Here is a 13,796-nt window from a genome sequence, read left to right on the forward strand (position 1 = left end):
GGTGAAAAAGTAGCCCCGGGCCGGAACTAGTCATAGTGGAAATGCAACCAAAAACGGGACCGGCACGACACAGGACGCTTAAACCGCGCTGCGGTGGAAATGAGCAATTAAGGGTCCCCGAACCAGGCTAAAAACAAAGAGGGACCGTGCCTTTGAGGTGGTGGCCCCTATGGAATGAACTCCCCCAGAAACTGAGAGCCTCTGTGTCAGTAGAGGCTTTTGGCCTGTCGGAAAAAGTGAGTCTTTAGCTGCCCCTGGCGTCGGAGGAGGTGAGTTTCTAGCTGTTTTTCATTGATGTTTTATCCTATCTTTTACTGGGTGTGTTTTATGCCTTTTGCCAATAGGAACAATCAAAAATATCCCAATAGAAGTTTAAAGTCACAATATTTGATTAAAGGTGGGGTAGGTAAGTTTGAGAAATCAATCAATCAATGTTTATTTATATAGCCCAATATCACAAATGTTACATTTGTCTCAGTGGACTTTACAGTTTGTACAAAATATCAGTATGATAATACGACACCCTCTGTCCTTAGACCCTCACATCGTACAAGGAAAAACTTCCGAAGAAAACCCACAGTTTAAAGGGAAAAATGGGAGAAACCTCGGGGAGAGCAACAGAGGACGGATCCCTCTCCCAGGACGGACAGACGTGCAATAGATGCCGTGTGTAAATTGAAAAGATAATACATTTGCAACATAGGTAGTCCAAATGTTTGGAAATGCATGTGTGTATAATAGGAAGATGAATCTACGAGGATATCCATCCAGGACCTATGATCCAGGACCACAGCCATGACTCAAGATCCAGGGCTCGCGATCCAGGACAAAGGAGCGCAGGATCATCCATGACTCCGGATCCCGGCGTATATAGACACCAAAAAGAAAGAAATTTGGGGAAGCTGGGTTAATCAGAACATGAGAGTACACAGGTATAGACAGAGAGAAGGAAGAAGTAAGATGTCCCCCGACAAACTAAGCCTATATCAGCAAAACTAGGGGCTGAATCTAATCAGCCCTAACTATAAGCTTTATTACATTACATTACATTGCATTTAGCTGACGCTTTTGTCCAAAGCGACTTACAATAAGTACATTCGACCAGGAAGACACAACCTTGAAGAAAACAGAATCATATAAGTATATCAGGTTTCATAGAGCCAAACATTTCAAGTGCTACTCAACTGGCTTTAGGTAATCCAGTCCTTTATTGGTATAAAAGTGCTTCGTTAATCATTCTAACGCTCGAAGTGGAGTCGAAAGAGATGAGTTTTCAGTTTGCGCCGGAAGATGTGCAAGCTATCTGCCGTCCTGATGTCAATGGGGAGCTCATTCTATAAGCTTTATCAAAAAGGAAGGTCTTAAGCGCACTCTTAAAAACGGATAGGGTGTCTGCCGCCCGAACACAAACTGGAAGCTGATTCCACAAATGTGGAGCTTGATAAGAAAAGGCTCTGGCTCCCATTGTACTTTTAGAGACTCTAGGAACAACCAACAACCCTGCATTCTTGGAACGCAATGCCCTAGTAGGACAGTAGGGTATAATGAGTTCTTTAAGGTAAGATGGCGCCTGCCCATTAAGGGCTTTGTAGGCGAGAAGAATAATTTTAAATTCTATCCTGTGTTCTATAGGGAGCCAGTGTAAGGCAGCCAGAACAGGAGTAATGTGGTCCCTTTTCCTAACTCTGGTTAGTACACGAGCTGCAGCATTTTGAATCAGCTGAAGCGACTTGACTGACTTCTTGGTACACCCTGATAATAAAGAGTTACAATAATCCAGCCTTGAAGTAACAAATGCATGGACTAGTTTCTCTGCATCGTTTTGAGGCAAGATATGCCTGATTTTTGCAATGTTACGTAGATGGAAGTAGGCGGTCCTTGAAATTGATTTTATGTGGGCGTTAAAGGATAAATCCTGATCAAATATAACACCAAGATTCCTTACAGTCTCACTGGAGGCCAATTAATGCCATCCATAGTCAGTATATCCTTAGATAATTTGTTTCGTAGATTCTTCGGGCCAAGTACAATAACTTCAGTTTTGGTCGTGTTTAACATCAAAAAGTTTAAGGTCATCCACGTTTTTAAGTCCTTAAGGCAGTCTTGAATTTTATTTAGATGATTAATTTCATCAGGCTTGATTGATAAATATAGTTGAGTATCATCCGCATAACAATGAAAATGTACAGAATGATTCCTTATAATATTGCCTAACGGAAGCATATATAATGTGAACAAAATAGGTCCGAGCACTGAGCCCTGTGGCACTCCATGGCTAACTTTGGTTTGCGTGGAAGATTCATCATTGACACGTACAAACTGAGAGCGTTCAGATAGATAGGACCTAAACCAGCCTAAAGCAGTTCCCTGTATGCCAACTAAGTGCTCTAGTCTTTGCAATAAGATATCATGGTCGATAGTATCAAATGCAGCACTGAGATCGAGCAAAACAAGAATAGAGACACGTCCCTTGTCAGAGGCTATTAGAATGTCATTTGTGACTTTAACCAGAGCTGTCTCTGTGCTATGATGTGTTCTAAAGCCGGACTGAAAATCTTCAAATAAATCATTGTTTTTTAAGTAATCACACAACTGTTTTGCGACCGCTTTCTCAAGAATTTTTGAGAGGAACGGAAGAGTGGAAATAGGTCTATAATTGGCTAAAACCTCTGGATCGAGGTTGTGCTTTTTAAGAAGCGGTTTTATCACTGCTACTTTGAATGATTGTGGAACATAGCCTGATAATAAAGACATATTCATAATATTTAATAAAGAAGTGCTAATTAATGGAAAAACTTCCTTCAACAGCTTAGTTGGAATTGGGTCTAACATACACGTTGATGGTTTAGAAGAGAGAATCATTGAATTTAATTGTTCAAGGTTTATGGCTGAAAAGCATTCTAGTTTACTATCTAGTGTAATATTAGAACTTACGTTTCCGGGAGCTGTTGATAACACTATACTGGTCAAAGGCAAGAGGTCATTAATGTTGTTTCTAAGAGTAACAATTTTATCGTTAAAGCACATAAAATCATTACTACTGAGTGCTATGGGAATAGAAGGCTCAATCGAGCTGTGGCCGGAGAAACCGGCTCGAGATACACTTTTTGTTATATTCCATGGAATGCTCTTAACATCCAGATAGCAATGAATATCTGAAGTGCTTTGACAAAAAAATCCATAAAAAATATCATCTGTGGAAACCGTGGTACTGTAAAAAGCACGACCAATCATCTGAGCCGGCCCGGCTAAAGTAACTGGATGGCCTACCTGCCTGTCAGCCTTCCATCTGTGCACAAACTCATCTCGTGCCCTCATTGGTCATGTGTGTTGGAGGAGGGGCTCTGTGAGGAAGTGGCAGATTTTTTCCGGCTGTGTATTTTCAAATTCTAGCGCACTCGAGCTGGTTTCTCCAAAATTACCTAGCCCACCTTTAACCAAACAGATTATTGGCGAAACTAATGTGATGGAAATTATGGTACTAAAGCTTAATACAGTGTAAACCTAATGAAATGTAAACTGCTGTATTCTGAAAATGTCATGTCAATGGTTTAACTGATTAGGTCAAATCCCTGGAGTGACCTTTGAATGTGTGTGAGTGATCAACAGATGTTTTTGCAAGGGGGTTTTATGACACTACAGGAAGGATGAGGGGAAGGAAGTTAGGATAAGGTGTTATCTGTATCCCTTTTGCTCTGTGTAGGGTGTGAGTTTTGCATACTGTATCTGAGGGGTATCTGTATATCCCATTGTCTTGTATGGAGTGATGGTTTTGGGGGGGGGGGGTTTATCAGCTGGCCTCCCATTATGATGTAATGTAAATCTGCTTTGATGTCCTCTTTTAAAGAGAGCCTGTTTTACTCAGAAAGGTATGTGCTCTTTGGAGGAGACGTCATACTTGCAAGTATAAAAGCTTATAATATTATTAATATTAATATTGTTTGCTGTACGTTTGTTACCTTACTGATTATTCTCTCTAGACCACAGCTGATTTTAAAGCTGCTACGACACTACTCATCAGATTAATGAACAGTGAAACTAAATTCCTTCAATGCAGCTTAACAAGGCTAGCAGTTGAGATATAATATTTAAAAAAAAGGAATAGCAAGGCTATTAGAAATCCATGGTTGAAACACAGAATAGTAAAACATTTCTTCATAGTTCAGGAACCATTACAAACCTCAATTAAAATGGAGAAACAGCGTCTCTGTGGCCTTGTGTTGGCATAGTGTGAACGCTGGTCAGAAAATAAAAAAACTGTTAAAATAATAAAGCTTTATCCATACAGCACGTGCAGTTCAAAGTGCTTTACAAAATGGCAACACATCAGAAGTTAAAAATAAACAAGAAAGTCCCCTCAGACGTTAAAACCTTTCAGATACATGCAGCGAAATATAACATTGTAACAGGTTAAGATACGGGGGGAGGTAAAAGGTATGATAATAATAATAACAAATGAAATACAGTAATGAAAATTATGATTTATCACGGAAAAATAAGACACAAGAAAAGAATAGATGCAACGATATAAAATCAACAGAAATACAAATACAAATGAATAGTGATTAAAATATAAAGAAACCAACGTAATAATAAATGTTGCTATTGAAACTGTTAACTAATATAAGATAAAACCCTTCCTATATCATAAATGAAACAATATAAAAGTAGGTAAATAATAAAGACTAAAAGACCATTTAAAGTGGGGGGATTGCTAATAAAAAGCTAATCTAAAGAGATGTGTCTTTAGCTGGCATTTAAAAATGTCCACTGAGCCTCTCTGATATTTCCTGGTGTTCCACAGTAGTGCCTGACCCATTTTATTTTGGGGGAATTTAGGCATATTTAAAAAGCTGATGAGGACCTCAGGGCTTGTCCAGGGACATAAAACGAGACTGACTGTGAATTGAAGTCTGTTAGTCGGACTTCAATTCAGAAAGACTCTTAAAATATAACTACAGCTCTCAGGACATCAGGAGGAGGAAACAGCTAGCTTGGCTCTCATAGTTGTTCAAAACGATGCGGTGTGAATTCGCTTGTGGAGTTTAAGGTTAGAACTTTGAGAAAACATTTCCCCACACTCTTCACACCAGTACGGTTTTTCTCCAGTGTGAATACGTTGATGTCTTTGGAGATCACTTGATGTAGTGAACATTTTCCCACACTCTTCACACCAGTACGGTTTTTCTCCAGTGTGAATACGTTGATGTATTTGGAGATGACTTGATGTAGTGAATGTTTTCCCACACTCTTCACACCAGTACGGTTTTTCTCCAGTGTGAATACGTTGATGTCTTTTGAGAGCACCTGATTCAGTGAAAGTTGTCCCACACTCTTCACACCAGTACGGTTTTTCTCCAGTGTGAATACGTTGATGTCTTTTGAGAGCACCTGATTCAGTGAAAGTTGTCCCACACTCTTCACACCTGTACGGTTTTTCTCCAGTGTGAATACGTTGATGTTTTTGGAGATCACTTGATGTAGTGAACATTTTCCCACACTCTTCACACCAGTACGGTTTTTCTCCAGTGTGAATACGTTGATGTTTTTGGAGATGACTTGATGTAGTGAATGTTTTCCCACACTCTTCACACCGGTACGGTTTTTCTCCAGTGTGAATACGTTGATGTCTTTTGAGAGCACCTGATTCAGTGAAAGTTGTCCCACACTCTTCACACCGGTACGGTTTTTCTCCAGTGTGAATACGTTGATGTCTTTTGAGGGCACCTGATTCAGTGAAAGTTGTCCCACACTCTTCACACCTGTATGGTTTTTCTCCAGTGTGAATACGTTGATGTCTTTTGAGAACACCTGATGTAGTGAAAGTTGTCCCACACTGTTCACAGCTGTACGTTTTCTCTCCAGTGTGAATTCGTTGATGTGTTTTGAGATCACCAGATCTAGTGAATGTTTTCCTACACTCTTCGCAGCTGTACGGTTTTTCTCCAGTATGAATAAGCAGGTGGCTCTTTAAATGTCCAGATCTTGTCAAGGATTTGTCACATTGCTGACAGCTGTGACGTCTCTCTCTTCCTTTTGGTTTCTAGAACAGACGGACAGAGAAAGAGAGAAAGTAAATCTAAAAAGCATAAATACATATACAGTTAACACAATAAAACTCCCTTAATATAAACCTTGAGATAACGGACTACTACTTTTACTAACTCTTTGTGTTTATTATATTATAACATATATATATAACTTATTTATATTATAACATTTCGGCCAGGAGAGCTATTTGTTTAAGCACCGGATCGGCAAAACAGGAAAGTCTGTGAACCAGTCTGCCTTGATCTATGAATTCATGTCCAGGACTCTCACAGTATCTGCTGCCCACAGCTGTTTTATAGAAGGAAAACCTCCTTCACTTCATGAAATCTCTGAAGCACCAGGAGGCAGTAACATGTAAGCAGAATCTGAGAAGAGCAGCACCAGCTGCAAAGAGCTGTGCCTTTTACTGTTTACTTCGCTGTGTTTACCTTCATTAGAACAGATAAAGAGCGATCACAGGCTGCTACGTTTTAACAACACACACACACATGCCTGATTCTTCCCCATATTACCTGTTTTATTATTTCAGAGCCCCACTCTCCATTGTTGCTAATGTTGAAAATAAAACTCTACTTTTCATAACCACTGTCTTTTAACTGATTTAAATGCGGAAACTGGGGTTATTCATCTGGATTTGGTATGACTTGACTTGCTTCACTCTCACCCCAGTAACTTGAGACTTGCACATGTATGACTTACTCCCACCTCTGGTATATACAGGACACAGAGGGAGACGGCATCCTGTCACAGCGCGTCTCAGTATGCTCTGTTCGTCTTGTGTTTTGTTTTTGTTTGTTTGGTCTAATTATTGTCTAAACTTTGTAAGAAACGTCATTTTGAGAGACCATGCTTTTGATCCTGTGGATTACATTTACCTTCTGCGGACCATGTCTGGCCACACAACTTTCCAAGACACACCTGAGTGACAGCACAAGCAGGTATGGCGAGGAGGCCCGGCCTCTTCGCTGCAACAGCCATGAGGCTATGCTGGAGCTACAATGCGATCGGCATCATACGAATACATCAAGCCATCTGTTCTCTTCAATATTGGATGACATCCCTCGGGAGCCGCTTAGAAACACCAGGAAAAAGAGACGAGGAAGGAGGGGAGGCGTTCAGAATCGCCTACGGCGGAGATTCAGCCGGCCACCCCTTCCATCCATCACTCACAAACCTGCGCTCATTGAGCACGAAGGACATACACAAGGTAATGTCATGAATATCGTCAGGCCTCTTTATTTTGTGTCACGGAATTGGCTACAATGCCTGAATCTCTCTTTGAGGTACCCGGATTCACCCTTGTTTGAGCAGACAGCGATGCGAACTCGGGGAAAACCAGAGGAGGCGGTATTTGTGTGTATATTAATGATCTGTGGTGCCGATCATACTCAGCAAAATGTAAAACCTGCAATCCCAATGTAGAAATTCTTGGCATGACGTTAAGACCCTTTCATCCTCTAATCTGCCTAGAGAATTCGGGTGTATTTTACATTACATTACATTACATTGCATTTAGCTGAGGCTTTTATCCAAAGCGACTTACAATAAGTGCGTTCGACCAACAGAATACAACTTGAAGAAAACAGAATCATATAAGTACATCAGGCTTCATAGAGCAAAAACATTTCAAGTGCTACTCAACTGGCTTTAGATAAGCCAGTCCTTTATTAGTATAAAAGTGCTTCGTTAATAGTTCTATCGCTCGAAGTGGAGTCGAGATGAGTTTTCAGTTTGCGCCGGAAGATGTGCAAGCTATCTGCCGTCCTGATGTCAATGGGGAGCTCATTCCACCATCCTGGAGCCAGGACAGCAAACCCACGTGTTTTCGCCGATGGGAACTTGGGTCCCCCTCGCAGCGAGGGCGCAGCGAGTCGTTTGGCTGATGCAGAGCGTAGTGCACGCGCTGGGGTGTACGGTTTAACCATGTCCTGGATGTACGAAGGGCCAGATCCATTCGCAGCATGGTAAGCAAGTACCAGTGTCTTGAAGTGGATTCTAGCAGTTACCGGAAGCCAGTGAAGGGAGCGGAGGAGCGGAGTAGTGTGGGAAAATTTAGGAAGGTTGAAGACCAGACGAGCCGCTGCATTCTGGATGAGCTGCAGAGGTTTTTACTGTTTGTTGTTTACGTGCCTCCCAGCGACAGAGTGTCAATGGCGGCCGGCTCCATCGCTGACCGTGTTCACGAGATGCAACTCAGCCACCCCGATGCACCGGCAATAGTGCTCGGGGACATGAAGCAATGTCGCCTGGAGACTGTGTTACCTTGGTTCCAACCGTATGTTAGGGATCACACTAGGGCTGTACCCGAATATTCGTTCGTTGGAGATTCACTGCTTCCTGCTTCTTACAGTGCAGCCGTTTTTCTGCTTGCCCTTGCCTCTGCTTACTTTGTTATGCTGATTTTCCTATTTTTCTTTTCTGGTAACTTCGAGCAGCAGCTCCTGGACATTAACTTATCACTGGGACAGTTATTCTTTGTAAATAGATGAAGGGTTTCAGCCATATTTCAATATTTTTACGACGACCTTACTCCTACAGTAGCGTGGCCTAGCAAACAGCTAAAGCCTGGTACTGCATGCTATTTAGCTAGCAAATGCAAAATGCCTCCGCTCTCTACAGATGACTTCCACAAACTTCTACAGAAGATGGGAGTGTTGGAAATGAAATGCAACAGTTGGAAGATAACGTGGAAGTGAATGGACTAGGTTGGAATGACACCACTTTACCAGTGCAAACAAATGGAAAAGGGCATGCTAACTTACAGCTAGCTAGCAGCTACAAGGATTCCAAGGAACAGGAGGGCTGTGTACCGGGTAATAAATCTACAAGTGGTAGTCCTCCCTTGAACTCTCTGGGTGCAAGGCCGAAGAGTAAAACATTTCCATGGGATTTGGGAGAACGAATAACAGGCAGAGCCCAGCGCTCTGAAATCTGTGATGTGACCGGCTGGCCTGCATTGTTATCACCCAGGAAGAGCGCCTCTTCAACCCCTATTCATACTGGGAAACAGTCGTGGACAGCTGCTAAAGGGAGAACTACAAACAATCCTCCTAAACCACCAACTGTGCCAATCCAGAACAGATACGCTCTGCTGACCGAGAACCGGAGATCTCTTTCTGATGAGCTGGATAACCTGTCCTCTTCACACAGCAGGGTAAGTACCAATAGCTACTCCAAAAGTAAAAGGCTAGAGGGAAAGGCTAGGTCTGAAACTCTGATTGTGGGTGACTCTGCTGTAAGAGATGTAAAAAGTCTGTGTAGTAAGAACAACACCAAAGTACTCTGTTTTCCCAAGGATATGGTCTCTGACTTGGCTGAGAAGATCCTGCATATTGGGACTGAACATCCGACTGTGAAGAATGTGGTACTGCACATTGGAACAAATCTGAACAGTCAGAAGGGCTGAAAAAATACTTTAAATGTCTGTTGGAAACGGTCAGCTCTCTAAATGCGGAGGTGTTCATCAGTGGCCCTCTACCGCCAGTCAGAAGAGGAGTATAGACATTCAGCAGATTGTTTGCACTGAACACGTGGCTTTCAACTGTCTGTACTGACCATACTGTCCATTTTATTGACAATTTTTACTTTTTCTGGGACCACAGACTAGGGGTGGGCGATATGACGATATATATCGCCGTGACGATATTAGGTCTCCACGATATGCTTTTTCAGAGATATCGTATCTATCGTGATAAAAATAAATAAATTGAATTTTTTTAAAAACGTGTGCGCAGCACAGGGGGCTATGACAGCGGACGGAGAGCCTCTTCCCCTCCCCCAGCCTCACCTACTGCTTTTAATTTCACCATATATCAAGCCCGATCGATTTCACAATGTCAGCGCACCTCTGCTTTCGTGTTGGTAGTTCAGTCCGAGTTGTTTGACACGCTTCCAAAGTCCCCGCCCCCTTTCTTTGCAGCGAGGGAAAATACACTGTTGGCAGTCTGCACACACAGCAATAATGGACGGAGAGTCAGATTCTGATGTAGAAGAATTAGTCCCCAAAAAGAACTCTACGTCTCTGGTATGGAATTATTTTGGATATAACAACAGACACGGAGCAAACAAATGTAATTTGCAAAATTTGCAAAAAAGAAAATTTCAAAGCGACAGATGGAACACGTCGGGCTTACGAGACCACCTCAAACGCAAGCACCAGAAAGAGCATGCAGAGACTGTAAGAGTGCAAGGTCCCCCGCGTGTGAATGCACAATCTACCGCAGCGACTGCACCAAAACAAACTACCATAGCGCAGGCATTTCATAAAGGGGCTCCTTATGAAAAGACTAGCAAACGGTGGAAAGACATAACTGACGCGGTGGCGTTTTATGTGGCCAAGGATATGCAACCAATAAAGAGCGTGGAAAACAAAGGTTTCGTGAGGCTGATGAAAACAGTTGACCCACGGTACCAGGTGCCCAGTCGAAAATATTTTTCTACAAAGGCCATTCCAAAAATGTACACTGAATGCCGAGAGAAGGTACTACAGGAAATTCAAAATGTCCAGTTTTTTGCTACAACCAGTGATTTATGGTCTAGCCGCACGTCAGAACCGTATATGAGTCTGACCATTCATTTCATTCACAAGTGGAAGCTGCAAAGTGCATGTCTCCAAACGATATACTTCCCGGTAGACCATACAGGGGAACTAATCGCACATGGCCTAAGGGACTTACTTCAAGGCTGGGGACTGAAAGAGGAGAACATGATCTGCATGACCACAGACAGTGGAGCCAACATGGTTAAAGCTTTGGATCTTAACGCCTGGACTCGCCTGCAGTGCTTTGGTCACAGACTTTACCTGGCCATCGGTGAGTGAAACAAGTATTATATTAATATATGACTACAAATGATAAGTTTATTCATTTTGTGTGTGTGTGTGTGTGTGTGTGTGTGTGTGTGTTTGTGTGTGATGCATTTCAATAAAATATATAAAAATCCATATCTACAAAACAAGAAAAAAAAGTGTAGAATTAAAAATATAAATAGTTTAATGAAAATGTGAATTAAAATGTATTGTGTGATTAACCAATTAAGTCCTATTTAAAAAAACATTTAGTAGTGATAATAAATATTGCATTCTACAAGCTAGGCCAAACTGTCCCTATTTTGCATTGTTATGCAAAATAGTTGGCAGAGGAGGTTAAACCAGATTAATAAATCTTCATCTTCTATTTCTTAGAAAAAAGTGCTAAAGACCCTCGTGTTGATCGCACAGTGTCCATCTTGAAGAAAATGGTCAGTACATTCTCCTTCAGCTGGAAGAAAAAGACAGAGTTGGCTAGGCTTCAAACAGAGATGAAGCTACCTCCGCACAAACTCATCACCGACTCACCAACTCGATGGGGTTCCAAACTCTCCATGATTGAGAGAGTGTTGGAACAGGAAAAGGCCATTTCTGAGATCCTTAAGGCAGACAAGACGACAAGGTGTTTGGTCCCTGGATACAACGAAAAGGATGTGATGGAGTCTGTAGTGAAGGCCCTGGGTCCACTACGGGACTTCACAGATGCACTCTCAGGTGAGTTTATTTAAATGTTTTATTATTTATATATTTTTTAATTAGAAAAGTGGCAATACAATCAATATACAAAAATTATTACTATTTGTCCTCTTTTTTTATTTTATTTTTAGGTGAGGACTATGTGAGTGTGTCTTATGTAAAGCCAGTGCTTCACCTGTCCAAAGAACACCTCTTAAAAGCGGATGATGACGACACTGACCTCTCAGGAGAAATGAATATGACCATTCTCAACTACCTCACTGACAAATACAAGGATCCCAAAACTGATGAACTGCTGGATATGGCTTCACTTGTTGATCCAAGGTTCAAAAGAAAGTACATTGACGGTGACAACTTAGAGAAGATACAAGCCAAAGCTGTGTCTGAGCTTGAGTCCTTGCTGACTGTCACTGTACAAGCACAGTGTCCCGCAGCATCTTCATCTACCTCCACATCACAGAGCCTTGAGGCAGAAGCAAACCAGGGCCACCACAAAAAGAAAGCTAAGAAAACACTGGCCAGCTTTTTGAAGACCTCTGCTGTAACTGCAGCTGGCACATCTGCTTCTCCATCCCTAAAAGAAGCAATAGAGGCAGAATTGAAGTCCTACCTGTCCGTACCAAATGCAGACAGTGAAATGGACCCTCTGGAATGGGGGCAAAACCATGATGGAAACTTTCCAAGGGTTAGCCAATTAGCTAGAAAGTATTTCTGCATTCCGGCAACTAGTGCTCCCTCAGAGAGAGTGTTCAGCACTGGTGGCAATATTGTCACATGCCAAAGGGCAACTCTCAAGCCAGAGAAAGTTGACAAACTGATTTTCCTGGCAAAAAATCTGTGATTGTGTTCTGTCATACAACAAGAAAAGTAAAAAAGGTTTTAAAAAAAGAAAACTATACAATGTGAAGACATGCTCTAAAGCTGTCTAGTCAGGATTCAGACAGTATTGCACTTTATTCATTGTCTTGTTTGATTCTGTTGGCTTATATTTTATTTTATCAATAAGGTATTTATATAGTTGTTCCCTTCAGTTATGCTAAAGTTTTTTTATTGCACTTCAAGTCTAAAGTTTACATTTTAATTGTTTGGCACTGACTTTTCCTCATTGATGTTTTATGTTTTACTTAGTTATGTTTTACCCTCCTTTTCATGTTTATTGATGTTCACTGCTAGTGCTACCTCAGAAAGTTCATTTTTATACTGAGAAACGTGCCTTGAAGCCATATCAAAATGTTGAATTGTTCATTCAGGGATTCATTACAGAAATAAAACCAGCTTGAAATGCTATTTTGGTCTGTTACTCCTTTTTGTTTTAGTTTCTGTTACCTTGTAGGTGCTTGTACTGTTAAGTAACTTGAAAAATAACCATAATAACCGACATGAAAAAATATCGTGATATATATCGTCTATCGTGATACTCCTTGAAAAATATCGTGATAATATATTTTTCAATATCGCTCACCCCTACCGCAGACATATTTTTAAGGCAGATGGAATTTGCCTGAACAAGTCAGGAGTAAAATTGTTTATCTCTAACATATTCAACTGCCTGCGTCATCAATCTGTTCCCTCTGCCAAGGACAAACGGCAAGAGCAATAAAAACAGGAGAAAGACACAACACATCGCGCAGAAAACCTTGAAGAAGTATCACTGCACCCGCATGAGGAATGTTTTGATTATGGGAGACCTATGACACAAATGGAGGAGTGTCCAATGCCATTCACCCCCCCTGTCAACACCTTTGAGGATACTCTTCCTTCACACCCCAGCTCTCTCTACTCTCCGCTCACCCTTTCACCCTCGACCACCCCCCTGGAGTTTGATGAGCAGATGAAGGAGATACAGAGGGTTGGCACCAAATCCTTCCTGGAGTTCAATGACCGCATGAAGGCGATACGCAGGGCTGGCAGCATTTCCTCTACCTCCTCAACGACGCCCACCAAAATGACTGAAGCATAGACGCGCACCACCACCCCCGTCACCATGCCTACCACAATCATCCGGACCAAAACGTCCTCCCCCCCCCTTCAAGACTGCTGTCTCCGAAGCCTGATAAGAATGTGTGTGTAAAAAACGCAAGCACTGACTGATATGCTGGCTCAAGGGCGTATGGCACTCAACTCTTTCTCGGACATGTCGGGGCCCTGCCTGCCAGTAGCTTTGCCGATATCTGTGTTGATAGGTGATAGATTAAGAGCGGTGAATCAGCTTAGACACAGGAAGCGCTCAAACGTTTGTGTG

The 13,796-nt window shown here is 41.9% G+C and overlaps 3 protein-coding genes across 6 annotated transcripts in view; 1 reads left to right on the forward strand and 2 right to left on the reverse strand.

Annotated features, from left to right (window-relative positions):
- Window positions 1–13,796, reverse strand: part of LOC117534740 (zinc finger protein 239-like) — a 311,675-nt gene that overhangs the window by 285,225 nt on the left and 12,654 nt on the right. The window lies entirely within an intron of this gene.
- Window positions 4,261–13,796, reverse strand: part of LOC117534730 (zinc finger protein 678-like) — a 101,459-nt gene continuing 91,923 nt past the window's right edge. For all 4 annotated transcript variants that reach the window (XM_034198976.1, XM_034198977.1, XM_034198974.1 and 1 more), the window contains one exon: window positions 4,261–6,043. In XM_034198976.1, coding sequence (XP_034054867.1) covers window positions 5,012–6,043 — 1,032 coding nt within the window. In that variant the 3' untranslated portion in view covers window positions 4,261–5,011. The remainder of the gene's footprint in view (window positions 6,044–13,796) is intronic.
- On the forward strand, window positions 11,206–13,063 carry LOC117534736 (zinc finger BED domain-containing protein 1). Its single transcript, XM_034198983.1, has 2 exons — window positions 11,206–11,572; window positions 11,686–13,063. The coding sequence occupies exons 1-2, from the start codon at window positions 11,287–11,289 to the stop codon at window positions 12,393–12,395; spliced, it is 996 nt and encodes a 331-aa protein (XP_034054874.1). The 5' UTR covers window positions 11,206–11,286; the 3' UTR covers window positions 12,396–13,063.

This window comes from Gymnodraco acuticeps, unplaced genomic scaffold, assembly GCF_902827175.1.
Source record: "Gymnodraco acuticeps unplaced genomic scaffold, fGymAcu1.1, whole genome shotgun sequence".
Lineage (NCBI taxonomy): Eukaryota > Metazoa > Chordata > Actinopteri > Perciformes > Bathydraconidae > Gymnodraco > Gymnodraco acuticeps.

Coding starts and splice junctions, on each gene's coding strand:
- LOC117534736 (XM_034198983.1), top strand. CDS start 11,287: ATGGTCAGTACATTCTCCTTCAGCTGGAAGAAAAAGACAGAGTTGGCT. Junction 11,573..11,685: donor CTTCACAGATGCACTCTCAG/GTGAGTTTATTT, acceptor TTTTATTTTTAG/GTGAGGACTATGTGAGTGTG.